This window comes from Oncorhynchus gorbuscha, linkage group LG14, assembly GCF_021184085.1.
Source record: "Oncorhynchus gorbuscha isolate QuinsamMale2020 ecotype Even-year linkage group LG14, OgorEven_v1.0, whole genome shotgun sequence".
Taxonomy (NCBI): Eukaryota; Metazoa; Chordata; class Actinopteri; order Salmoniformes; family Salmonidae; genus Oncorhynchus; species Oncorhynchus gorbuscha.
In genome coordinates this window covers 20,318,789-20,345,423 of record NC_060186.1, presented here as the reverse complement: position 1 = coordinate 20,345,423, position 26,635 = coordinate 20,318,789, and the positions used below count along the sequence as shown (strand labels likewise).

The 26,635-nt window shown below is 46.0% G+C and overlaps 1 protein-coding gene across 16 annotated transcripts in view; it reads right to left on the bottom strand.

Moving 5' to 3' along the window:
* Positions 1–26,635, bottom strand: part of plekha5 (pleckstrin homology domain containing, family A member 5) — a 197,281-nt gene that overhangs the window by 41,477 nt on the left and 129,169 nt on the right. For 14 of the 16 annotated variants that reach the window (XM_046297427.1, XM_046297424.1, XM_046297425.1 and 11 more), the window contains 6 exons: positions 13,972–14,133; positions 10,430–10,571; positions 9,129–9,233; positions 5,431–5,503; positions 3,670–3,770; positions 727–842 (listed from right to left, as the gene is read on the bottom strand). In XM_046297427.1, coding sequence (XP_046153383.1) covers positions 727–842; positions 3,670–3,770; positions 5,431–5,503; positions 9,129–9,233; positions 10,430–10,571; positions 13,972–14,133 — 699 coding nt within the window. The remainder of the gene's footprint in view (positions 1–726; positions 843–3,669; positions 3,771–5,430; positions 5,504–9,128; positions 9,234–10,429; positions 10,572–13,971; positions 14,134–26,635) is intronic. The other 2 variants (XM_046297430.1, XM_046297438.1) reach the window with 1 other exon arrangement.

Genomic DNA, 26,635 nt, shown 5'->3' with positions numbered 1-26,635 from the left:
GTATTTCTCAGTGAGGTAAAGGTACAGTAATGGCAGTGTGTCCAATTTCTATTGCCAGACTTTAAGATGAGAGCAGTGCTGAAATACTTGCAGTGTGCAGACATACAAACAAACCTCCAGACACGGCCTGCATCACTCCACAATGATGAAGCTAGGACTGCTGGTGTGCTGTGCTTCCAGGACAGTGAAGAGTAGGTGTCACTGTCTATCGGAGTCTCTCCAGAGTTTAAAGCGCTGTATGCCCATGTCGATAAGCCTTCACGAACAGCTCATGGCCTAAACACTGCAATTACCAACAGCACTTAAAGTATTTTGTTGTATCGAGTGTGAAGTGCAGAAGCAAGAAGAACTGACACTTCAATTTTATTGCCTCTGATATGCCACACCAACAGAAGAAATAAAGTTTGACTGAAGGCAGTGAGGATGGATACCATTGCTGTGGTGAATAGCCCTAAAACTATAGCTTCTTGTTCCCAGCTATGCATCTTCAACACAACATCTGGTAATTGTCTTCTAAATCGATGTGATTTCTCGCTTCTGCAAGAAATACTGCAGTCTCTCACGGCTGTCCATTTGCATACAAAACAAATGCAATCACTGTTGGTAGATTGCACGGTTCAGGTGGCAACTTTCATTGCCATAGGTCAGGCAATCAAGGCTGGCTGGCTGGCTGGCTGCTATAGGAGTGATTTGGGTTAGTGGGCAGTTCTATCTGGGCTTACCCACCTTCTGATTGGTTCTGTGTGGACCAGGGCTGCGTCCGTCATCACTTTCATCCAGGACTCCATGTCTTTGGCCGTGTCTGTGCAGAAGTAGTATGTCCTCATGTTGGAGTGGGTCGCCTAGCAGGGAGAGAGTGAGGGCGGGAGAGGGAGAGTTTGTAAGACAGAGGAGCGTGAGGAAAGTAAGTGGGTAACCTTGGCAAGACCGCAGGGAGTGTTTACATCACCTTCTTTGGAAGAGGTGTGCACGTGTTCGTCAGACTGTCTGTGCACACACGCCTGTGTGTTTGAGCGTGAATGTATGTGTGCATCCCTACCACTCCAAGGCTGTGTAGCTAACTTTAATTACCTGCTTATGCTTAGGACCGTAAATATGAGCAACAGGAAAACACTCCAAGCTGAGTGTTACTCTCGCTTCCTGCTGCAGAGGCAGAGACTGACGAGAAATCAGCGTCCCAATTGGCACCCTATTCCCTATACAGTGGCTTGCGAAAGTAGTCACCTCCCCTGGAATTTTTCCTATTTTGTTGCCTTACAACCTGGAATTAAAATGTATTTTCTGTTTGTGTCATTTGATTTACACAACATGTCTACCACTTTGAAAATGCAGAATATGTTTCATTGTGAAACAAACAAGAAATAAGACAAAAAATACTTGAGCATGCATAACTATTCACATCCCCAAAGCCAATACTTTGTAGAGCAACCTTTTACAGCTGCAAGTCTCTTAGGGTTTTGTCTCTATAAGCTTGGCCTATCTAGCCACTGGGATTTTTTTTCCATTCTTCAAGGCAAAACTGCTCCAGCTTCTTCAAGTTGGATGGGTTCCGCTGGTGTACAGAGATCTTTAAGTCATACCACAGATTCTCAATTGGATTGAGGTCTGGGCTTTGACTAGACCATTCCAAGACATGTAAATGTTCCCCCTTAAAACACTCAAGTGTTGCTTTAGTAGTATGCTTAGGGTCACTGTCCTGCTGGATGATGAACCTCCATCCCAGTCTCAAATCTCTGGAAGACTGAAACAGGTTTCCTCTAAAGAATGTCCCTGTATTTAGCATCACCCATCATTCCTTCAATTATGACCAGTTTCCCAGTCCCTGCCGATGAAAAACATCTCCACAGCATGAACCTGCCACCACCATGCTTCACTGTGGGGATGGTGTTCTCGGGGTGATGCGAGGTGTTGGGTTTGCGCCAGACATAACGTTTTCCTTGATGGCCCAAAAGCTCAATTTTAGTCTCATCTAACCAGAGTACCTTCTTCCATATGTTTGGGGAGTCTCCCACATGCTTTTTGGCTAACACCAAATGTGTTTGCTTATTTTTTCCAATAAGCAATGGCTTTTTTCTGGCAACTCTTTCCCGTAAAGCTCAGCTCTATGGAAAGTACGTCTTAAAGTGGGTCTATGGACAGATACTCCAATCTCCACTGTGGAGCTTTGCAGCTCTCCTTGCCTGGTCCGTGAGTTTTGGTGGGCAGCCCTCTCTTGGCAGGTTTGTTGTGGTGCCATATTCTTTCCATTTTGTAATAATGGATTTAATGGTGCTCCGTTACAGACCTCTACATGCTTTGTAAGTAGGAAAACCTGCAAAATCGGCAGTGTATCAAATACTTGTTCTCCCCACTGTATACTGAGATCATGTGACAGATCATGTGAAACTTAGATTGCACACAGGTGGACATTATTTAACTAATTATGTGACTTCTGAAGGTAATTGGTTGCACCATATCTTATTTAGGGGCTTCATAGCAAAGGGGGTGAATGCACGCACCACTTTTCCGTTTTTAATTTGTATAAATATATTTTATAGTTATTTTGAAAATTTTACTTCACTAATTTGGACTATTTTGTGTATGTCCAATACATGAAATCCAAATAAAACACCATTCAAATTACAGGTTGTAATGCAACAAAATAGGAAAAATGCCAAGGGGGATGAATACTTTTGCAAGGCACTGTATAGTCCACTACTTTAGATCAGGGCTAGTGTACTATATAGGGAATAGGGTGCCATTTGGGATGTGCACTAACACACATCAGAGGAGAGGACAGACAGTAGGGGATGTGGGGGAGTAGAGAACGGATGGGTTTGTTACTGTGTTATAGACGGTGTCAATGTGTCGGAGTGAACCGGTGTTGACTGTGATGACTTGTGTGAAACAGTATGTGAGTATAACATGCTCAGAAGGTCGATATAGCATTCTATCAGTATATACTTTCCTTCATGTTCTCTCTCTGCCCATCTTGCTCCAATCACCCGCTTGCCCATTGAGACTAGAAAATCTATTGACTTTATCATGGATCTACGCACAAAGAGCTCTCCATATACAAACACTTTTTCAGAGATTCTCTGAAAGGAAAGACCAAAAGCGCAGAGAAGTGTGTGTGTCACAGTGTTTCATAGACTAGAAAGCAGCATCGCGCGGTGAAACATCGGAAGCCATTCACTTTCAATGGAAGGAATGAGAGAGAAGCAGAGTGGGCGAGGGACCATTGAGCGATGCGAACATGGGCGAGGGAGCTGAACAGGGCAGGACTAAAGCTGAACTATTCAAATCCTCCACGATATCGCGACGCGAGTGACCAGTTGATGCTCACCATAGCTTCCTACCCCTACGGGATTGTCTGACAATGGCTGTTGATACATAGCACTACAGAAACTCAGTACAAAAGCAATAACTCTGCTGTGGTATACAGCGGGAAGACGTGCTTCCGCGTCACCTACCGCTGTCTATACAGATATCCATACATTATACAATCCAGCCCGACGGACAAGGAGTTACGGATGATAGATTTGCCTTCAGTAACAAGTAAACAAGTACCCCCCCCCTAAACATTTTTCCCAAGTAAATTTTCGGGCTCCGCATTGCAACCACCTAGGCCGTCCACTCGCGGAAGCGCAGCGGCCTTTATATGGCTGTGTCTGTGTGTACAGTACTGACCTTGAAGGCGTATTTCCTGCTGACGTGGTCGTCGACAGACAGCATGGAGATGTGGAAACTGGGCAGCAGGATACTTCCCAGGATGCCCTCCTCCTTCTCATCTGCGGGACAGAGGACGTGAAGAATCGTCATATATGGTTTACAATGTCGATGCAGGCTGTGGAATAGTGCATTATGGTCCATCTGGCGGAGAAAAGTCAGGAGAGATCAGAGGAGGGGAACTATCAGCATTCTAACAGGACAGTGGACACTGGATGTACCGGAAACATAAAAGGTGCCTACGAAGTTCTGACGCATTGTCCTCAGTCTGGGTGTGTTAATCGTCTCAGATAGGACCATTTAGTCTGGAGTTTATCAGAGCATGGCGGGATGTTCACTTTCTTTCTTCACTAAGAACCCCCAAATCCCGGGCTTACAGCATGTTACACAGTAGGGTACCCAAACCAGATGGAGCAACAAACCCGTTTCTCCTCGGGCAGCTTTGCCAAACATCTATAATTTCGCAGTCAAATTGAATCCTAACAGTGCAACTTGGTAAACAAACACACTAACTGGGGTGTGATAGCATAGCATCAAAGAGAGACAAGTAAACAATGTTGGAATCAATCCCTCTTGCTGCTCAGAGTGTTTTACGTGAAGCTGGGTTGGATATAATGCCTACACGGTGTTGTAACACACCATCTGTAGAGTGCAGCATGACTGCAGCAAAACCAACAGAGCCCAAACCCAGCTTCAGAGTTTACTTTAAACAGGCAAGTACAGTAGAATTCCCCGCAGCTCTCCATCCCTGCGTCTGCCCCGCTCTCTCTCTACTGCTGCATTATTAACTGAGAGGAGAGGGAGCGAGATCGAGAAGATGAAATGAGAACGCAGCACCTCCTCCTCCTGAAAGCAGCACCTCTACCCATATGTACATACTGTATTAGCTCAATGACCTACCTCGTACCCCTGCACATGGACTCGGTATCGGTACTCCTTTATAGCCCTGTAATATTTTTATTGTGTTACTATTTTCTTTTTTTAGTTAGCTAATATGTGTCTTCTTTTTTTAACTGCACTGTTGGGAATGGGCTTGTAAGTAAGCATTGCACTGTCAAGTCTACAGCACCTGTTGTATTCGGCACATGTGAACAATAACGTTTGATTTGATTTAAAAATGGGCGTTTCACTAGATTCTACAAAGACGAAGCAAGGTGACCTTAACCTTTAAGCTATGTGATGATATGAATAGATTTGATTTGATCATTCTGTGGCGACAGAGATCCTGACCAGAGCAGAACCATCAGAGATGGTCATTCATATTCCCCCAACAACCTCTTTCCTTCCTGCCTTCAGATAGACACAATTCCTAGTCAAAACCGTACCCCTGAAAACTCATTGACAGGCGGCACTTAAGTTCAAATGAAGTGAGTGAAGATGATAAGAGCGTGTGAGAGAGCTAGATGTTGTTATCAGAAAGCATAGCACGTCAACACTCTTTTAAGAACTCTTCTCTCGTCTCTTGGTTTGCCAATAAACAGGAAATTCCCCTCTGGGCATGTCATGAAAGAGCTGGCTGATTGCACTCCGGGACCATTTAATTGAACAATTTATGGAAATGAAACTCTCTGAAACCTGGGAGAATTGTGTTACGTCTACGTCTGCAGCAAATACGTTTGCCTTTTACTGCTAGCTATGATGCACCTGGTGGATGTCCTATACTCAAACTTTGACCGTGTGTTGCGTTTTGAGTGTGTGTGTGTGTGTGTGTGTGTGTCTCACCTCTGTAGTAAAACAGGCACATGTCAGACAGCACAAACCACCTCTTCTTCCATAGCTTCATCCCTGTGCTGTCCTACAGGGTAACAGAAGATGGGAGAATCCAATCAGATACTGAGACAGAGCAAAACATGTTGTAGAAGCGCTTCCTTGCCCTCTGATAAGCTAGGTGAGCCTTTCGACAATAAATGGCAAATTGCTTCCATCTATTCAAGCATCCGCTATCAGATCTAGTGCATGGAGCGGTGTTCCTCAATACTGGTCCTGGATACCTATAGGCTGCGCTTGTTTACCATCTAGACCTACCTTGATTTGCTGAATTAGATGCGTAAGTATAGCTCGGCTAGAACCAAATCCTGCACACCCTGCTGTCCCTCCAGCTCGGAGTGGCTAACTCTGTCACGGAGTTCAGGAAGCAACGTACACGCTCCCTCTGATCCCAGACAGTTTCATTAACCACAGCTATCTCCTCCCACTGAAGCTAATTGGCCCTAATTCAATTTATATTTTTAATAACTACCAGACAAGTTTCCCATTTCTGTTTTTATAGCTGTGTGTGTGCGCGCTTTAGTTGCCTTTAGTCTCAAGATAATAAGCTCCAATCTTTTCTCTAAAACAATAACGGCTTCTCTTCTAACGTTGCCTTTCTTTTTTTATTCACAACATAAATAATCTAAAGACTGTTTTGTGTTTTTCTTGTTTTCATTTTCAGCTTCTTTTGATGCATGAGTAGGAGTACAAAGCCTTGCCATCATAAATAAAAGATGTCCCCTTTAAGAGAAGACTTTTGGTTGTCAGGTTTGAGAAGGAGAAAAGGCAAGTCTTTCGAGAAGAGAATCAATGCAGCTTTGAAAGGGTAATTCAGCATGGTAGAGAGGGAAGCATATATAGGAGAAAGGTTATTGACAACAGCTCAACTCTGGTTGGAAACTGAGTGATGCTAATGTTGATCGTTGTGAGTGAGTGTGGGTCTGTTTGTGTGCTGTGTGTGCTAGGGGGTCGAGACACATTGACAAATTGACCCACAGCCGGAGCTTGGTGAGGGAGAGGAAATGCTCAAGTTGCATTGTACAGGTTGAAAGATCATGAGCAAAATAGCTGAGCCACCACAAGGTTGGTCGAGCAAGTCTGTAAAGTGACCTGATTAATTGAGACAGAGAGAAAGCTACATCCAATCAAGGATGGTTGTCACTTTGCCACCGTATCAGTACTAACTAAAACAAAAGACTCAGACTATGTAAATGAGAATGACAAAATGATGCATCAACATTTAGACTGAATACAATTGGCAGATAACAAGAGATTCATATGTTTTGCTGCAGGCTTTATAATAAGATACAGTTGCTATGTGTCTAAAAACTCTGCCACTATACATTGCACAAGCCATCTATATTAGTCTTTGTGGTTAAGCCCTGGTTGTCGTGAGACTGTGCTTGCAGACGAGGTCTGAGTCAGACCGAAACTAGATAAAGAGAAGTAACCACTGTCTGGTTTTGACATGTTGATCTTGTGTGACAGTAGACAATGCTAATGAATTCAGGTTACCTTATAAGGTAACCTCAGCATATTGCTGCATACATACATTGACGTAGGTGATCATACCACCATGGAGTGATCACATGTATAAAATCAGCTGGGCCCTTAGGTGGGGTGCAGAACTTAGTCTGAAACACAGGTGTTGTGTTTCCGTTGTCAACTTCTGTCTGCAATTGCATTAATAAAGGTTTGATTGATTTACTTAAAGAAGATATTGTCCGATTGCTGATTTCCCCAATAAGCCAATGATTGACAAGGGACAAGGAACAAGGAACCTACCCAAACATCAGTTAAGACCAAATTCTTATTTATAATGACGGCCTACACCGGCCAAACCTGGAAGACGCTGGGCCAATTGTGCGCCCCCCCCCTATGGGACTCCCAATCCTGGCCGGTTGTGATAAGCCTGGATAAACCCCTATGACATTGTCAAGTTCCCTTTGAGTGTGTGTGTGTGTGTGTGTGTGTGTGTGTGTGTGTGTGTGTGTGTGTGTGTGTGTGTGTGTGTGTGTGTGTGTGTGTGTGTGTGTGTGTGTGTGTGTGTGTGTGTGTGTGTGTGTGTGTGTGTGTGTACAGTCCCTTCGGAAAGTATTCAGACCCCTTGACTTTTTCCACTTTGTTACATTACAGCCTTATTCTATAATGGATTAAATAAATAAAAATCCTCATCAATCTACACACAATAACCCACAATGACAAAGCGAAATAAAACAACCGAAATACCTTATTTACATAAGTAGAGACTCTACATTGAGCTCAGGTAGACTCTGTTTCGATTGATCATCTTGAGCTGTTTCTACAACTTGATTGTCCACCTGTGGTAAATTCAATGTATTGGAAATGATTTGGAAAGGCACACACCTGTCTATATAAGGTCCCAGAGTTAACAGTGCATGTCAGAGCAAAAACCAAGCCATGAGGTCAAAGGAAATGTCCGTAGAGCTCTGAGACAGGATTGAGGCACAGATCTGGGGAAGGGTACCAAAACATGGAAGCTTGGCCAAACTGATCAATCGGGGGAGAAGGGCCTTGGTTAGGGAGGTGACCAAGAACCTGATGGTCATTCACAGAGCTCCAGAGTTCCTCTGTGGAGATGGGAGAACCTTCCAGAAGGACAAGCATCTCTGCAGCACTCCACCAATCAGGCCTTTATGGTAGAGGGGCTAGACAGAAGCCACTCCTCAGTAAAAAGGTACATGACAGTTCGCGTGGAGTTTGCCATAAGGCACCTAAAGACTCTCAGACCATGAGAAACAAGATTCTCTGGCCTGATGAAATCAAGATTGAACTCTTTGTCCTGAATGCCAAGCTTCACTTATGGAAGAAACCTGGCACTATCCCTACGGTGAAGCATGGTGGTGGCAGCATCATGCTGTAGGGATGTTTTTCCGCGGCAGGGACTGGGAGACCAGTCAGGATCGAGGCAAAGATGAACGGAGCAAAGTACAGAGAGATCCTTGATGAAAACCTGCTCCAGAGCGCTCAGGACCTCAGATTGGGGTGAAGGTTCACCTTCCAACAGGACAATGACCCTAAGCACACAGCCAAGACACTGCAGGAGTGGCTTTGGGACAAGTCTCTGAATGTTCTATAGTGGCCCAACCAGAGCGCGGATTGAACCCAATCGAACATCTCTGGAGAGACCTGAAAATAGCTGTGCAGCAACGCTCCCTACCCAGAGACTCTGCAGAGAAGACACCCAAGTACAGGTGTGCCCAGCTTGTAGAGTCATACCCAAGATGACTCGATGCTGTAATCGCTGCCAAAGGTGCTTCGACAAAGTACCGAGCGAATGGCCTGAATACTTATGTAAATGTGATATTTTGTCTAAACTTCTTTTTGCTTTTGTCATTATGGGTTATTGTGTGTAATTTGATGAAGAAAAATAACAATTGTATCAGTTTTAGAATTGTATGTGTGTGTGTGTGCAGGTGGCTATCCCCTCAAAGCCCTGCCACACAGATTCTCTCCTCAACCCACTGAGGAAGCCTGTGTAGGCTGCACACTTCCACCAACACCAACTCATCCTCACTGCAATCAGCCATTTGATCCGCTCAGGTTCTGCAATTCTCTGGACTATTTTGAGAGTCAATTGCACTAAAGAAGTAATTTAGTCAAGCTCTTCTATTCTGGGAACTACAAAGGATGTACAAACTTTCCAATACCTGTTTGTAAAGCCAGTTGCTCTTGACCGCCGGGGCATTGGGGTTCCTCTTAATAGAGTTGGACCTCTTGCCAAAGTTGTGGACCTTTTTGTAAGACCTTGAAGGCTGAAAATGTAAATAGATAAACTGTCAGTATGTATGTAAAATCATTTATATACAACGCCGTGAAAAAGGTATTTGCCCCCTTTCTGATTTTCTTTATTTTTGTATATTTTTGTTGCTGAATGTTATCCTTGGGGTTTCAACGATGAACTGCTTGTTTCATGTCCTGCCACAACAATTTCATTGGGATTAGGTCAGGACTTTGACTAGGCCATTCCAAAACTTCTACTTTGTTTGTTTATTGCCATAGACTGTATAGCTGGGGACAATAAAAGGCCACTCTAAAATGTGCAGTTTTGTCACACAACACAATGCCACAGATGTCTCAAGTTTTAAGGGAGCGTGCAATTGGCATTTTGACAGCTGGAATGTCCACCGGAGCTGTTGCCAGAGAATTTAATGTTCATTTCTCTACCATAAACCGACTCCAACGTCGTTTTAGAGAATGTGACAGTACATCCAACCGGCCTGAACAGCAGACCACGTGTAACCACGCCAGCCCAGGACCTCCACATCCAGCGTCTTCACCTGCGGGACGTCTGAGACCAGCCACCCGGACAGCTGATGAAATTGAAGAGTATTTCTGTCTGTCCATATGACAGCTAGATTTTATGGGTATTATGACACCTCCACTGTGGTGCTCTATGGTAACTCATCAATAATTACAGCTCATTAATAAATACATGCCACCAAGCAATACCTTTGGTCAGTGTAAGCAGAAGTAAAACATCATTAATTCATGAAAGCATGCTTTTCATTTGATCAAAGCATGCATATTTATACACCAATCTATTAAGCATTTATGAACTGTGAAGCTGTGACAGGGCTGGGATAATCCAGCATATATTATCTAATGTAGAGTCCCTGTTCTGATACTCTCTGTGGACTAATACGGCTCTCATAACATTGAACTAATGGAGAAAATGGGAGCGAGCACTGACCCCACAAGACACCTCTCAAAAACCCAGAACTGGGACCTCTGTCTCCCCTCTCACAGGCCCCTATTAGCCAAGTCCCTCTTGTTAATCCAACCCGGTCCTTGTACATGAACCAGAATTGCATGACATCCATTACAGTGGCATCCATGTGCTCTTTCGGAACCACCAACTTCTAACCCTCTCAGATCTATACCCGTGCTTAAGGCATGGGTCTAGTGGTCTGTTAGGGGTTGGGTGTCCAGGCCGACGTGGAGCACTCACCCGTGTGGCGGGGCTGCTGCCAGGATAGGTGCTGTAGTCTGACCCTCCTGTGTAGTTAGACGCCTGGCTCATGGTGCTCATCGGGCGCTCCTTCTTCACTCTGTCACTCTCCTCTGATGGAGCCTGCTCTGGAGCCTTTGACCTGGGGGGGGGCAGAGAAATGCAGGAGGACATGAGAAATGCGACAAGACTACACAAATGAGGCTGGGACTCAACTTTTGTGGGATTAATGGGCGGGTCTAAGAGGCGACGCGGTTGCAGCTGTGTGCATGACACTGATTGCTCTGCGAATAAGCTGCCAAACCCTGCCGTTAGAGAAAGAGAGAGAGAGAGAGAGAGAGAGAGAGAGAGAGAGAGAGACAGAGAGACAGAGAGACAGAGAGAGAGAGAGAGAGAGAGAGAGAGAGAGAGACAGAGAGACAGAGAGACAGAGAGAGAGAGAGACAGAGAGACAGAGAGACAGAGAGAGGGAGAGAGAGAGAGAGAGAGAGAGAGAGAGAGAGAGAGAGAGAGAGAGAGAGAGAGAGAGAGACAGAGAGACAGAGAGACAGAGAGAGGGAGAGAAAAATAGAGAGAGAGAGAAGGCACCAAGAGGCAGGCCCCATAAATCAAACCATTTACTCACTCCATCTCACATCTGATATATTCCTCCAAGTCAGGCCACTTTAAATCGCCTGACAACTTTGCCTGACAAACTAAATGGCCTCAAAGTGCATGTCCCAGTCCAAAAAAGTTCAAGGACCCCCAGGATACACTACCCAGCACCATAAAAGATTGTAATGCTTATAACAACAGTAACAAAAAATAAGATAGGCTCGCCTATAACTCTTCCTATTTGCAGAGTTGATACATCTAGAGTTGTATTCAGATTAGTATGGTCTCTGAGGAGTGGCCTGTATTCTGTGATTTCTGGAGCATGGAGAGGGGTCGAGAAAATATCTGTATCGGTCTGTCTGGGAGATAGTAAAGCTGGGTTTAAGGTCCCCACCTCACAGGAACAAACACCTTGAACATGAGGGTACACAGCAGATTTCAGCTCTGGTAACAGATAAGGTATGACAATCCACTCTCCCCTCTCCTCTCCTGCCAGCTATCATTCCCTGAAGCTTGTCAAATATTATCCTACATTTTCGCTTACCCCATTCCTCTCATCTACTGTAATCGCCACCTCTCCTCTCCAACCCGCCATATAAACAGGTCAGCCTGTATGTCCGTCGGAGTCTGTGACATGTTTGGACCATGACGCTTGCATGCAGGGACGTTGCAGGACTGGTCAGACAGGACAGGGGGTTATAACAGGATTGTTATGATAGGTATGTGAACGTGACTCAAAACATATGTGAACGTAGGGGCAAGGTTACTTCACAGGCGCACATCAGTTCAGCTTGGCGTTCAAAAACACAAAGGCCAGGCCACAAATAGGACAGCAACGGCTGTTGTTTACTTACACACAACGACACATACAGTCTTAACAACACACGGAGCTTGCAAAACATTAGGAACACCTTCCTGCACCCCCTTTAGCCCCCAGTACAGCCTCAATTCGTCGGGGCACGGACTCTACAAGGTGTCGACCGCATCCCACAGGGACGACTCCAATGCTTCGCACAGCTGTGTCAAGTCGGTTGGATGTCCGTTGGTTGGTTTGACCATTCTTGATACACACGGGAAACAGCGGCGCTGCAGTTCTTGACACCCTCAAACTGGTGCGCCTGGCACCTACTACCATATCCCATTCAAAGGCACTTCAATCTTTTGTCTTGCTCAAGTCTAAAGTAATAATATAATATAATAATAATATATGCAAAGTGTCTCAAGACTTAAAAATCCTTCTTTAACCCGTCTCCTCCCCTGCTCAGTCTATGTCACGGAAAGAGCAGGTGTTCCTAATGGTTTGTACATTCAGTATAGATCAACATTAAAAACCTATTTATAGTGAATTGCTAGACCGATATTTATACGTTATTATCTTCAAAGTGGATAATTGTCTTCACAGCCCATTTGACAGGATTAATCTCCATTGCGGCTTTACATTCCCTTATACGACGCATGCCCGGGGGTATTCCCCAAATGCTTGTTAAATGATGTTTCTGTGGGCTGGTGAAACGTGCGTGACCTTCCCAGCCAACACGGATTATCACGAGTTAATTCAAGCATCTGTGAGAGAATGAGGGATATTAACAGATATTAAATGACACTCTTCTCAGCTGAACCTGGAAAGTCTCCAACTTCAACGCTTGTCTCCAGTCAAGGCTTTCCAGCATTAACGTGTGTTTGCGCATTTCAAGCATTTCCAAGTGCGTCAGAGGCAGGCCCAGTGAATAGGTCTGTGGATTGCGGGGCAATTGACTCCTGTAGGAGTGGATGACATCAGTCCTGATTGACAACATCAAAAGAACTGACGAGTGACTCATACAAATCATGCTTAGATCACACAGTCTTTCTATAGGCAATCACTCTCTTTGTCACTTTTCATTCACTCGTTTTCCTTTTCTATAGATCTCTTTGTTCCTCTCTCGCCTTAATGATGCTTCTCTATCTCCCCCAGGTCTTTATCTCTCCCGCCATCCGTATGGCACCACCTTCCCCTCCTTTTCCCTCCCACACCCTCTCTCTCTCGCTCTCTCTCTCTCTGTTACCTCTGCTAGCAGAAATCCCTAGGAGTAAACCAGAGTATGACCTCTCTGAGAAGCGCTGTCGACCCACACAGCCAGGCTCCCAGATCATACAGCCTCTATCTCATGATCAATGGCCCCTGTGTGTGTTAGTGTGTCAGCAGGGAGGATAAGAGAGGAAAATGAAGATAAAGGTTGCAAAACATGCCTTAGAAGTGAAGCATTTCTTAAAGCTGCATTGTAGTTTGTTATTGTCCGAAAGACCTGGGTTCAAATAGTATCGGTTTTCCTTCCAATACTTCTTTCTGTCTGGAGAATCAAATGGACATAGTTTTGCATCTCCATGACAATTCCATTGCGCCAAGCAAGCTCAATCAATGATTAAGTATTTGAATGAAAACAAATACTATTTGGACCCATGTCTGCTCTCTGTCTATGCAGGGTCTGTTTAGCTAAATAACTAGTGACTGTGTGTCAGTATGAACACTGAGGCTATCGTTATCAGAGAGGTAAATGGTAGACCCCGTTGCGAGGAACAATTCTATAAATTGACTCAGGCTCGGAGGCAGAATGTATTTCAACCGTTGCTATCACACACACCACCCACACCCACACACCACACACGATGAGAACTAAGCTTAATTTTTTTCTATTAAATACACTTAAAGACAAATCGGAAGGCACAAATAAATCTTGCACATCTTAGCATTAGCAATGCATAGCAGGATTTCAGGCAATCCAACACACGGCACACGCAGCATACGGGTTAGTGGTTGGACTGACTTAATGAGACAGTGGTAGAGGCAGGACTTCCAGAGAGATTAATTAGCTGGGGTTCTCCACAGAAAGACAGATGAAGAGGCTTATGCTTAATAGCAAGGAAGAGCAAAGCATCCACCCAGCCAATAGGCATGTATACTATATTACCTGTTTGATACAGGGTCTGTAACCGGGTGTGTAACCGGGTTGACTGTGACAGGGTTGACTGTGACAGGGTTGACTGTGACAGGATCTGTAACGGGGTGGACCGTAACAGGGTTGACTGTGACAGGATCTGTAACAGGGTGGACAAGCTTTGCAGAAGTCACGCTAGAAAACAAAAAGGGAAGGAAACAAAATGAACTGAATTAAAGAATAATATCAAACAATATAACCTGGAAATATCAAACATCTGATAAACTAATTATATGTAATCGTGACATTTAACAAATAAACATTCACATCAAACTGAAATGAAACTATAATTGTAGTCTTCAGGGATGTTCTCAGGCTACACTCTCTCTAGATGCTTTTCCCTGAATATCCATCGTGAAGAGAACATTACAATTGCATTAATATATGCCACACTTTTATCCAAAGCTTAGTCATGCGTACGGGTGGTCCCGGTAATCGAACCCACTATCCTGGTGTTGCAAGCTCCGTGCTCCTCCAAATGAGCTACAGAGGACCGTTGCGGTTTATATTACATAAGCCCATTACCTAGCGCTAATTGACTGTTCCCCTCTAGGCTACTGGCAGCTCTGTACTGTAATTAAGGGATGGGTTTGTTGGGAGGACAGTCCCTTCTCCTTTCCTACTTCCTACCAGCAGTCTCTCTCTCCCTGTGCCATATGAAGGCTGCCCCCTGCATAGCCCCTAGCTTTAGGGCTTCTTCCCTTTCTTGCTCACATTTGGATGCCACGCAGTGTTCAAATATATCATCATTATATGGTCATTTTGCAGAGGCTTTTATCCAAAGCCACTTACAGTTAACACATGCTGAACGTGGCTCATGAGGTTATCACATCTAGTATTCAAGAGAATTACCATATCAGAAAGCTGACTCTCACCTAGCATCAAATACAGTGATCCTTTCTTATCTGATATTGAAACAAGACAGGGTTCATATCAACAGCTCTGATGGCAACGCCACCATCTGTTTAATACCAACCCATGCTGCCATCTTCCTTTAACATGCACCATATGTGCTGTGATATCAATATCAGTTTCCCTACAGAGTGAAACTAGCTGATTGCTGTCCAGGCCCTTCCTCCCCTCAAACCTAACTGCAGTTTGGTCTAGCAGTAAATTGTGGCAAGGAGTAAACGTTCTCTGTGAATTGAATCATATATTTTAGTGGGGGAAGAAGATAGGGGAGAAAGCAGAGAGGATGATTGACAGGTATGGAGCAAGAGAAGAAAGAGGAAGACGAGACCGAAGAAAGAGAGTGAGGAAGTGGAGAGTGAAAAGAGGAATGTAGAAGAATGTACAGTGCCTTCAGAAAGTATTCATGCCCCTTGACTTATTCTATATTTACGTCCTCACTTAAAAAATAAAAATTCTCACCCATCTACACACAATACTCCTTCATGCTAATTTATTGAAAATGAAATACAGAAATAGCTCATTTACACAAGTACCCCCCGAGTCAATACTTTGTAGAAGCACCTTTAGCAGTGATTACAGCTGTGCGTCTTTCTCTGTACGTTATTAAGCCTCTTTCCACTATTGGATTGTGCAACATTTGTCAATTATTATTTTCAATATTCTTTAAGCTCTGTCAAATTGGTTTATATTCAATATATAGACAACCATTTTCAGGTCTTGCCATAGATATTCAAGTAGATTTAAGTCAAAACTGTGACGTGGCCACTCAGGAACATTCATTGTCTTCTTGGTAAGCAACTCCAGTGTAGATTTGGCCTTGTGTTTTAGGTCATTGTCCTGCTGTGTCTGGTGGAAAGCAGACTGAAATAGTTTTTTTCTCTAGGATTTTGCCTGTGCTTAGGTCTATTACATGTATTTTTTTATTCTGAAAAACTCCCCAGTCATTAACGATAACAAACATACCCATAACATGATGCAGCCATCACTATGCTTGGAAATATGGAGAGAGGTAATCAGTGATGTGTTTTGCCCCAAACACAACACTTTGTATTCAGGTGAAAAAGTGAATTGCTTTGCCACATTTTTGCAGTATTACTTTAGTGTCTTGTTGCCAACAGGACGCATGTTTTTGAATAGTTTTATTCTGTACAGGCTTCCTTCTTTTCACTCTGTCATTTAGGTTAGTATTGTGGAGTAACTACAATGTTGTTGATCCATCCTCAGTTTTCTCCTATCAAAGCCATTACACTCTGTAACTGTTTTAAACTTACCATTGGCATCATGGTGAAATCACTGAGCGGTTTCCTTCCTTTCAACAACTGAGTTGGGAAGGACGCCTGTATCTTTGTAGTGACTGGGTGTATTGATACACCATTCAAGTATAATGAATAACTTCACCATTTTCAAAGGGATACTTTTTAAATGTTTACCCATCTACCAACAGGAGCCCTTCTTTGTGAGGCATCGGAAAACCTCCCTGGTCTTTGTGGTTGAATCTGTGTTTGAAATTCACTACTCAACTGAGGGACCTTGCAGATAATTGTATGTGTGGGGTACAGAGATGAGGTAGTCATTAATAAATCATGATACACAACATTATTGCGGACAGAGTGAGTCCATGCAACTTATGTGACTTGCACATTTTTACCCCTGAACTTATTTAGTCTTCCCATAAACAAGAGGTTGAATACTTATTGACTCAAGACATTTCAGCTTTTCATTTGTAAACATCATTTCATTTTGACATTATGGGTTAGTGTGTGTAGGCCAGAGACAAGACACCTAAAATGTAATCCATTTTAAATTCAGGCTGTGACACAACAAAAGGTAGAAAAGTCAAGGGGTGTGAACACTTTCGGAAGACACTGTAAATGTTGCTGTGACGGATGACGAGAGCAAGGCCTCTCCTTTAGGCCCAGGGTCATCGCAGAGCTGGCGGACATTTTGAATCCAATTCTGCGTGCTGAATAAGTTGTGAAGAAAGACATGGCCATTAAAGTTGCAATATGCAGAAATCGTTCCACCCTTTCCTGGTTGCTAAAACTCTAATGGTTCGCCTAATTTCAGTTTATGTGACAAAATAAGCTAGTAAAGTGTAGAGAATCATTGTACCATTTAAACCACTGAAATATATTTTCCATAACCAAAAATATGATTTCCTCAGTGGTTTGAAGCTGGTTTCCAAATTGAAAGTAAAAAGATGCATAAAAAAAACTTTAGAACGGGAAGCATAGAAATAGCTCACATAAAACAGATCTACCACTTCATAAACTTGCTTTCAAGTGGAATGATAGTTCTATAACTCACCTTTCTATGTGCATTTGGTCAGGTCACCCAAAAAGTGACATATTGCCACTCCAAGACTCCATTCATTCAATCAATCAAATGCATCTATGAAGCCCTTTTTACATCAGCCAATGTCACAAAGTGCTGTACCGAAACCCAGCCTAAAACACCAAACAGCATCAATGCAGATGTAGAAGCACGGAGCTAGGAAAAACTCCCTAGAAAGGCAGGAACCTAGGAAGAAACCTAGAGAGAAACCAGCCCGTGCTGAGTGGAGATTATAACAGAACATGGCCAAGATGTTCAAACGTTCATAGATGACCAGCATGGTCAGATAATAATAATAACAATAATAATCACAGTGGTTGTAGAGGGTACAACAGGTCAGCACCTCAGGAGTAAATGTCAGTTGGCTTTTCATAGCCGAGCATTCAGAGTCAGAGATATTAAAGAGTGGAAGACATCAAAGTTGGGGAAATAAATAGGACACTTGAAAGTATTACAATATAAATGGCGAAAGGGTATAAACTAATGAGCCAAGAAGTTAACTTTTGAATACTTTCTTTTGTCTGGATATTAGGCACAAACACAACACTACACTAAGTGACATTTCTGCACTATAAAGTGGCACTCAGTGGTTTGTGCCTGGGGTCTAAGGAGATTAAAGCAGAGGTTTATCACACTGTAAATAACTCATTACAGAGTCTGGCTGGACCAGGAGCACTGATCCTATTGAGAAAGAGAGAGAGAGCGGGAGAGGGGAAGAGAGAGAGCGGGAAGAAAGTTCGAGAGAGAGAGAGGGAGTATGGGGTGTGGGAGGGACAAAGGGAGAGACGAAGCCTGAGGAGGAGAGTGAAAGAGGGAGAGAGGCAGGTGGGGGGATATGGGTGAGTCGGAAAGGTAGAGAGGGACTGTGGGCGACAAGTGGAAAGAGACGGAGAGAGAGGTTGATAGGGAGAGAAGATGTGTGGGTTGAAGAAGTGTAAACTGGTTATCAATGAGGAGGGCTTCCTTCAGAACACCATTAATCCACATTACACCCTCTATTACGTCTGTAGGGAAGGTGGAGGTGTGTGAGGGAGAGGTGACATTTATCTGAAGTAGATGACTTTTCATCCCCTATTCGCTTCGGAAACTTTCCTTTTCAGAGATTTATAAAGATTCCTATACTAAAGTTCTATAAAAGGTGTTTTGACGTGTCGATCACCTGGGAGAACGGTGGTGGTGTCGACCAGGATTCAAGGACAGCAGTTCAGTACAAAGAACGTTAAGCGAACACACTTTCAGAATGCAGTGCTGGCCATAAAGCAGAGGTTGCTCGACTCCATTTGATTCTATATCCAGTATATTATATCACCATTTGTCACCAGCTGCATTAGTCTCTCATATGCACTGTTATATTACAATTGTTTTTTACTATTTTAATTCATTTCCAAATTTATCTTGAGTTGAAATTTGCATGGAAACGTTGTGTGTTAGCTTTTCACACCTTTTTATTTGATTAAATAAGCACCTTGAAATGCATTTGCTGTGAGAAAAGTGCTATATAAATGAAGCTTGATTGATTGATAATACAGTCTTCAGACAGACAGAGAGAGAGACTGAGTGACAAGGCCGGCCAAATCAACATTGCTTGGTTATCCGCTCACGGATAGGCTGACGCTCGCTGGATAAGCAGGATGTGAAGTTGTGTTTTTCCACTGGGAGGTACGAACACATCACTTGCTTTCTGTTGTTTCAAGTATTCTGTTATGTTGTTCTCGCAACGTGCAAGGAGTTGAAAAGAAAGTGGGTCTTAATGATGAAAAACCAACACATTCCGGCAGTCAAGGCTTGGTCAGCCCAAGAATATCCTAACGAAGGCGGAGGTGTCGAGTTGCTGTTTGAGATGAAAGAAACATTTCATACAAGTTGAATTTCCTTTATATGACTGATTGTAAAAAGCATCTTTTCCATTTTCCTTCTCGTGATCGGAGGTGACCCTCGTTCACACAAACCTTTTTGTCTGTCACCAACACACCTCAATCTGTTGTTTGACTTTCTCGCCTCAGTCCCAATTAACAGTTTACACACTGAGGAGAATATTTGCATATTATCCTCCGACGCCTCAGTGCGGTGCTAATAGAAAGAGCAGACATGGGTTCAGATAGTATTTGAAATCATTTCAAATACCTTAGATGGGCTTGATTGAGCTTTCCTGTCGAAATGGAACCAATGGAATGCTCACAAAAGTAAACGCTAAAACAAAACAAAGTGACCGCTAAAGCAAATGGAATTTTAATCCAAGTCTGAGGAGGAGAGTGTGACAGAGGGGATAATTGGGACGGGGTGCAGAGCAGATTGGAGGGGGGTTATCACTCAACGGCACAGCCAGAAAGTAAGGAACAGACTACAAATCTCCAAAACACCTAATGTTCCATCCAGAAAAATAGGATTCGAACTGAGTCATGACTGCATCTGAGATGGACCATATAATAGCCTAAATTCTTTGTTTTTGAGGTAAAGTGAGAAAATGGCTGTCAAGCTTAAGCAATTTCTCCATCTCTCTCTCCGGCTCTCAGTACGTGTCTCTCAGGACGTGTCTCAGTCACTCTCTCTCGGTCTCTGTCACTCTCTCTCGGTCTCTGTCACTCTCTCTCGGTCTCTGTCACTCTCTCTCTGTCTCTGTCACTCTCTCTCTGTCTCTGTCACTCTCTCTCTGTCTCTGTCACTCTCTCTCTGTCTCTGTCACTCTCTCTCTGTCTCTGTCACTCTCTCTCTGTCTCTGTCACTCTCTCTCTGTCTCTGTCACTCTGTCTCTGTCACTCTCTCTCTCTCTCTCTGTCACTCTCTCTCTCTCTCTGTCTCTCTCTCTCTCTCTCTGTCACTCTCTCTCTGTCTCTCTGTCACTCTCTCTCTGTCACTCTCTCTCTGTCTGTCTCAGTCACTCTCTCTCTGTCTGTCTCAGTCACTCTCTCTCTGTCTGTCTCAGTCACTCTCTCTCTGTCTGTCTCAGTCACTCTCTATCTGTCTCAGTCACTCTCTCTGTCTGTCTCAGTCACTCTCTCTCTCTGTCTCAGTCACTCTCTCTGTCTGTAGGTATCAGTCACTCTCTCTCTCTCTCTCTCTGACACACTCTCTCTCTCAGTCACATTCTCTCTCTGTCACTCTCTCAGCCACACACACTCTCTCTCCCTCTGACACTCTTTCTCTCTCTCCCTCTGACACACTCTCTCTCTCAGTCACATTCTCTCTCTGTCTGTAGGTATCAGTCACTCTCTCTCTCTCTCCTTCTGACACACTCTCTCTCTCAGTCACATTCTCTCTCGGTCACTCTCTCAGCCACACACACTCTCTCTCTCTCTCTCCCTCTGACACTCTCTGACACTCTCTCTCTCCCCCTCTGCCACACTCTCTCTCTCCCCCTCTGTCACACTCTCTCTCTCCCCCTCTGTCACACTCTCTCTCTCCCCCTCTGTCACACTCTCTCTCTCCCCCTCTGTCACACCCCCCCCTCTGTCACACTCTGATACTCTCTCTCTCTCCCTCTGACACTCTTTCTCTCTCTCCCTCTGACACACTCTCTCTCTCTCTGTCACATTCTCTCTCCGTCACTCTCTGTCACACACTCTCTGTCTCAGTCACAAACTCACTATGTCTCAATCACGCACTCACTCTGTCTCAGTCACGCACTCGCTCGGTCTCAGTCACGCACTCGCTCTGTCTCAGTCACGCACTCGCTCTGTCTCAGTCACGCACTCGCTCTGTCTCAGTCACGCACTCGCTCTGTCTCAGTCACGCACTCGCTCTGTCTCAGTCACGCACTCGCTCTGTCTCAGTCACGCACTCGCTCTGTCTCAGTCACGCACTCGCTCTGTCTCAGTCACGCACTCGCTCTGTCTCAGTCACGCACTCGCTCTGTCTCAGTCACGCACTCGCTCTGTCTCAGTCACGCACTCGCTCTGTCTCAGTCACGCACTCGCTCTGTCTCAGTCACGCACTCGCTCTGTCTCCGTCACTCTCTCTCTGTCTCCGTCACTCTCTCTCTGTCTCCGTCACTCTCTCTCTGTCTCTGTCACTCTCTCTCTGTCTCAGTCACTCTCTCTCTGTCTCCGTCACTCTCTCTCTGTCTCCGTCACTCTCTCTCTGTCTCCTTCACTCTCTCTGTCTCTGTCACTCTCTCTCCGTCTCCGTCACTCTCTCTCCGTCACTCTCTCTCTCCGTCACTCTGTGTCAGTCAATCACTCTCTGTGTCCGTCACTCTCTCTCTGTGTCCGTCACTCTCTCTCTCTGTCTCCTTCACTCTCTCTCCGTCACTCTCGCTCTCCGTCACTCTGTGTCAGTCAATCACTCTCTGTGTCCGTCACTCTCTCTCTGTGTCCGTCACTCTCTCTCTCTGTCTCCTTCACTCTCTCTGTCTCTGTCACTCTCTCTCCGTCACTCTCTCTCTCCGTCACTCTGTGTCAGTCAATCACTCTCTGTCTCCGTCACTCTCTCTCTGTGTCCGTCACTCTCTCTCTGTGTCCGTCACTCTCTCTCTGTCTCCTTCACTCTCTCTGTCTCTGTCACTCTCTCTCTGTCTCATCACTCTCTCTCTCCGTCACTCTCTCTCTCCTCTCTCTCTCCGTCACTCTCTCTCTCCGTCACTCTGTGTCAGTCAATCACTCTCTGTCTCCGTCACTCTCTCTCTGTGTCCGTCACTCTCTCTCTGTGTCCTTCACTCTCTCTGTCTCTGTCACTCTCTTTCTGTCTCCGTCACTCTCTCTCTCCGTCACTCTGTGTCAGTCAATCACTCTCTGTGACCGTCACTCTCTCTCTGTCTCAGTCACTCTCTCTCTGTGTCCGTCACCCTCTCTCTGTCTCCGTCACTCTCTCTCTGTGTCCGTCACTCTCTCTCTGTCTCCGTCATGCTCTCTGTCTCTGTCACTCTCTCTCTGTCTCTGTCACTCTCTCTCTGTCTCCGTCACTCTCTCTCTGTCTCCGTCATGCTCTCTGTCTCTCTCTCTCTCTGTCTCTCTCTCTCTCTCTCTCTCTGTCTCCGTCACTCTCTCTCTGTCTCCGTCACTCTCTCTCCGTCACTCTCTCTCTGTCTCCGTCACTCTGTCTCCGTCACTCTCTCTCTCCGTCACTCTGTGTCAGTCAATCACTCTCTGTGTCCGTCACTCACTCTCTATCTCACTCTGTATCAGTCACTCAGTCACTCTGTCTCAGACTCAGTCTCTGTCACACGCTCTGTCACGCTCTCTCCCTCTGACATGCTCTCTCTCTCTCCCTCTGTCACACACTCTCTCTTTGTCACATTCTCGATCTCTGTCACTCTCTCAGTCACACACTCTCTCTCTCCCGCTAACACTCTCTCTCTCTCTCTCTGTCACATTCTCTCTCTGTCACTCTCTCAGTCACACACACTCTCTCTCCCCATCTATCACACTCTCTCTCTTTCCCCCTCTGTCACTCTCAGTGACACACTCTCTCTCTCCCTCTGACACTCTCTCTCTCTGTCACATTCTCTCTCTGTCACTCTCTCAGTCATTCTCTCTCTGTCACTCTCTCAGTCACACACTCTCTCTGTCACTCTCTCAGTCACACACTCTCTGTCACTCTCTGTCACATACTCTCCCTCTGTCACACTCTCTCTCTCTCCCCCTCTGTCACACTCTCTCTCTCTCCCCCTCTGTCACACTCTCTCTCTCCCCCTCTGTCACACTCTCTCTCTCCCCTCTGTCACTCTCTCTCTCTCCTCCCTCTGTCACACTCTCTCTCCCCCTCTGTCACACTCTCTCTCTCCCCCTCTGTCACTCTCCCCCTCTGTCACCTCTCCTCTCCCCCTCTGTCACTCTCTCTCTCCCCCTCTGTCACACTCTCTCTCTCCCCCTCTGTCACACTCTCTCTCTCTCCCCCTCTGTCACAGTCTCTCTCTCCCCCTCTGTCACAGTCTCTCTCTCCCCCTCTGTCACTCTCTCTCTCTCTCCCCTCTGTCACTCTCTCTCTCTCTCTCTCTCTCTCTCTCTCTCTCTCTCTCTCTCTCTCTCTCTCTCTCTCTCTCTCTCTCTCTCTCTCTCTCTCTCTCTCTCTCTCTCTCTCTCTCTCTCTCTCTCTCTCTCTCTCTCTCTCTCCCTCCCTCCCTCCCTCCCTCCCTCCCTCCCTCCCTCTGACACACTCTCTCTCTGTGTCACTCTCTCAGCCACACACACACTCTCTCTCCTCTGACACACTCTCTCTCTTTGTCACTCAGTCACACACTCTCTCTCCCCATCTATCACACTCTCTCTCTTTCCCCTTCTGTCACTCTCAGTGACACACTCTCTCTCTCCCTCTGACTCTCTCTCTCTCAGTGACACACTCTCTCTCTCCCTCTGACTCTCTCTCTCTCAGTCACACACTCTCTCAGTCACACACTCTCTCTCGTTGTCACTCACTCTCTCTCTCCCCCTCTGTCACACTCTCTCTCCCCCTCTGTCACACTCTCTCTCCCCCTCTGTCACACTCTCTCTCCCCTCTGTCACACTCTCTCTCTCTGTCACATTCTCTCTCTATCACACACACTCTCTGTCATACACTCTCTCTGTCACTCTCTCTCTCTCTCTCCCCCTCTGTCACACTCTCTCTCTCCCCCTCTGTCACACTCTCTCTCTCCCCCTCTGTCACACTCTCTCTCTCTCTCCCCCTCTGTCACACTCTCTCTCTCTGCCCCTCTGTCACACTTTCTCTCTCTGCCCCTCTGTCACACTCTCTCTCTCTCTCCCCCTCTGTCACACACTCTCTCTCTCCCCCTCTGTCACACTCTCTCTCTCCCTCTCTGTCACACTCTCTCTCCCCCTCTTACACACTCTTTCTCTCTGTCACATTCTCTCTCTGTCACACACACTCTCTGTCATACACTCTCTCTGTCACTCTCTCAGTGACACTCTCTCTCTCTCCTTCTGACACTCTCTCTCTCTCCTTCTGACACTCTCTCTCTCTCCTTCTGACACTCTCTCTCTCTCCTTCTGACACTCTCTCTCTCTCCTTCTGACACTCTCTCTCTCTCCTTCTGACACTCTCTCTCTCTCCTTCTGACACTCTCTCTCTCTCCTTCTGACACTCTCTCTCTCTCCTTCGGACACTCTCTCTCTCTCTCTCTCCCTCTGACACTCTCTCTTTCTCTCTTCCCTCTGACACAAACTCTCTCTCTGTCACTCTCTGTCACACACTCTCTCTCTCTCTGTCATTCTCTCAGTCACACACTCTCTCTCTCTGTCACTGACACACTCTCTCTCTCTGTCACTCTGACACACTCTCCCTCTCTGTCACTTTCTGTCACATTCTCTCTCTGTCACTCTCTCAGTCACACACACTCTCTCTCTCTCTGTCACTGACACACTCTCTCTCTCTGTCACTTTCTGTCACATTCTCTCTCTGTCCCTCTCTCAGTCACACACACTCTCTCTCTCTCCCTCTGACATGTTCTCTCTCCCTCTGACACGCTCTCTCTCTCTCCCTCTGACACGTCCCTAACTCACTCAGTCTCTCACTCACTCAGTCTCTCAGTCAGTCAGTCTCTCAGTCAGTCACTCTCTTTCAGTCACTCTCTCAGACTCTGTCACTCTCTCAGTCAGTCACTCTTTCTCAGTCTTTCAGTCATCCTCTCTAAGTCTCTCAGTCAGTAACTCTTTCCCTCTCAGTCGCTCAGTCACTCTCTGCCTCTCTGTTACTCTCACTCAGTCTCAGGCTCTCTCACTCAGTCTCAGGCTCTCTCTCTCTCCCTCTGTCAGACACTCACTCTCTGTCACACTCTCTCTCCCTCTGTCAGACACTCACTCTCTCTCTCTCTCTCTCTCTCTCTCTCTCTCTCTCTCTCTCTCTCTCTCTCTCTCTCTCTCTCTCTCTCTCTCTCTCTCTCTCTCTCTCTCTCTCTCTCTCTCTCTCTCTCTCTCTCTCTCTCTCTCTCTCTCTCTCTCTCTCTCTCTCTCTCTCTCCTGACTCTCTCTCTCTCTCTCTCCCTGACACACTCTCTCTCTCTCTCTCTCTCTCCCTGACACACTCTCTCTCTCTCTCTCCCTGACACACTATCTCTCTCTCCCTGACACACTCGCTCTCTCTCTCCCTGACACACTCGCTCTCTCTCTCCCTGACACACTCGCTCTCTCTCTCTCCCTGACACACTCGCTCTCTCTCTCTCTCCCTGACACACTATCTCTCTCTCTCTCCCTGACACACTCGCTCTCTCTCTCCCTGACACACTATCTCTCTCTCTCTCCCTGACACACTCGCTCTCTCTCTCCCTGACACACTCGCTCTCTCTCTCCCTGACACACTATCTCTCTCTCCCTGACACACTATCTCTCTCTCTCTCCCTGACACACTATCTCTCTCTCTCTCCCTGACACACTATCTCTCTCTCTCTCCCTGACACACTATCTCTCTCTCTCTCCCTGACACACCATCTCTCTCTCTCTCCCTGACACACTATCTCTCTCTCTCTCCCTGACACACCATCTCTCTCTCTCCCTGACACACCATCTCTCTCTCTCTCTGACACACTCGCTCTCTCTCTCTGACACACCATCTCTCTCTCTCCCTGACACACCATCTCTCTCTCTCTCCCTGACACACACTCTCCCTCTCTCTCTCCCTGACACACTCGCTCTCTCGCTCTCTCTCTCCCTGACACACTCGCTCTCTCTCTCCCTCGCTCTCTCTCTCCCTGACACACTCGCTCTCTCTCTCCCTGACACACTCGCTCTCTCTCTCCCTGACACACTCGCTCTCTCTCTCTCCCTGACACACTCGCTCTCTCTCTCTCCCTGACACACCATCTCTCTCCTCTCTCTCTCCCTGACACACCCTGACACACTCGCTCTCTCTCTCTCCCTGACACACTATCTCTCTCTCTCTCCCTGACACACTCGCTCTCTCTCTCCCTGACACACTCTCTCTCTCTCCCTGACACACTATCTCTCTCTCTCTCCCTGACACACCATCTCTCTCTCTCTCCCTGACACATTATCTCTCTCTCTCTCCCTGACACACTATCTCTCTCTCTCTCTCTCTCTCTCTCCCTGACACACTATCTCTCTCTCCCTCTCTCTCCCTGACACACTATATCTCTCTCTCCCTGACACACTCGCTCTCTCTCTCCCTGACACTCTCTCTCTCTCTCTCTCTCTCTCCTGACACACTCGCTCTCTCTCTCCCTGACACACTCTCTCTCTCTCTCCCTGACACTCTCTCTCTCTCTCTCTCTCTCTCTCTCTCTCTCTCTCTCTCTCTCCCTGACACACCTCTCTCTCTCTCTCTCTCTCTCCCTGACACACACTCTCTCTCTCTCTCTCTCTCCCTGACACATCTCTCTCTCTCTCCCTCTCTCTCTCTCTCCCTGACACATCTCTCTCTCTCTCCTGACACTCTCTCTCTCTCTCCCTCTCTCTCTCTCTCTCTCTCCTCACTCTCTCTCTCTCTCTCTCTCTCTCTCTCTCTC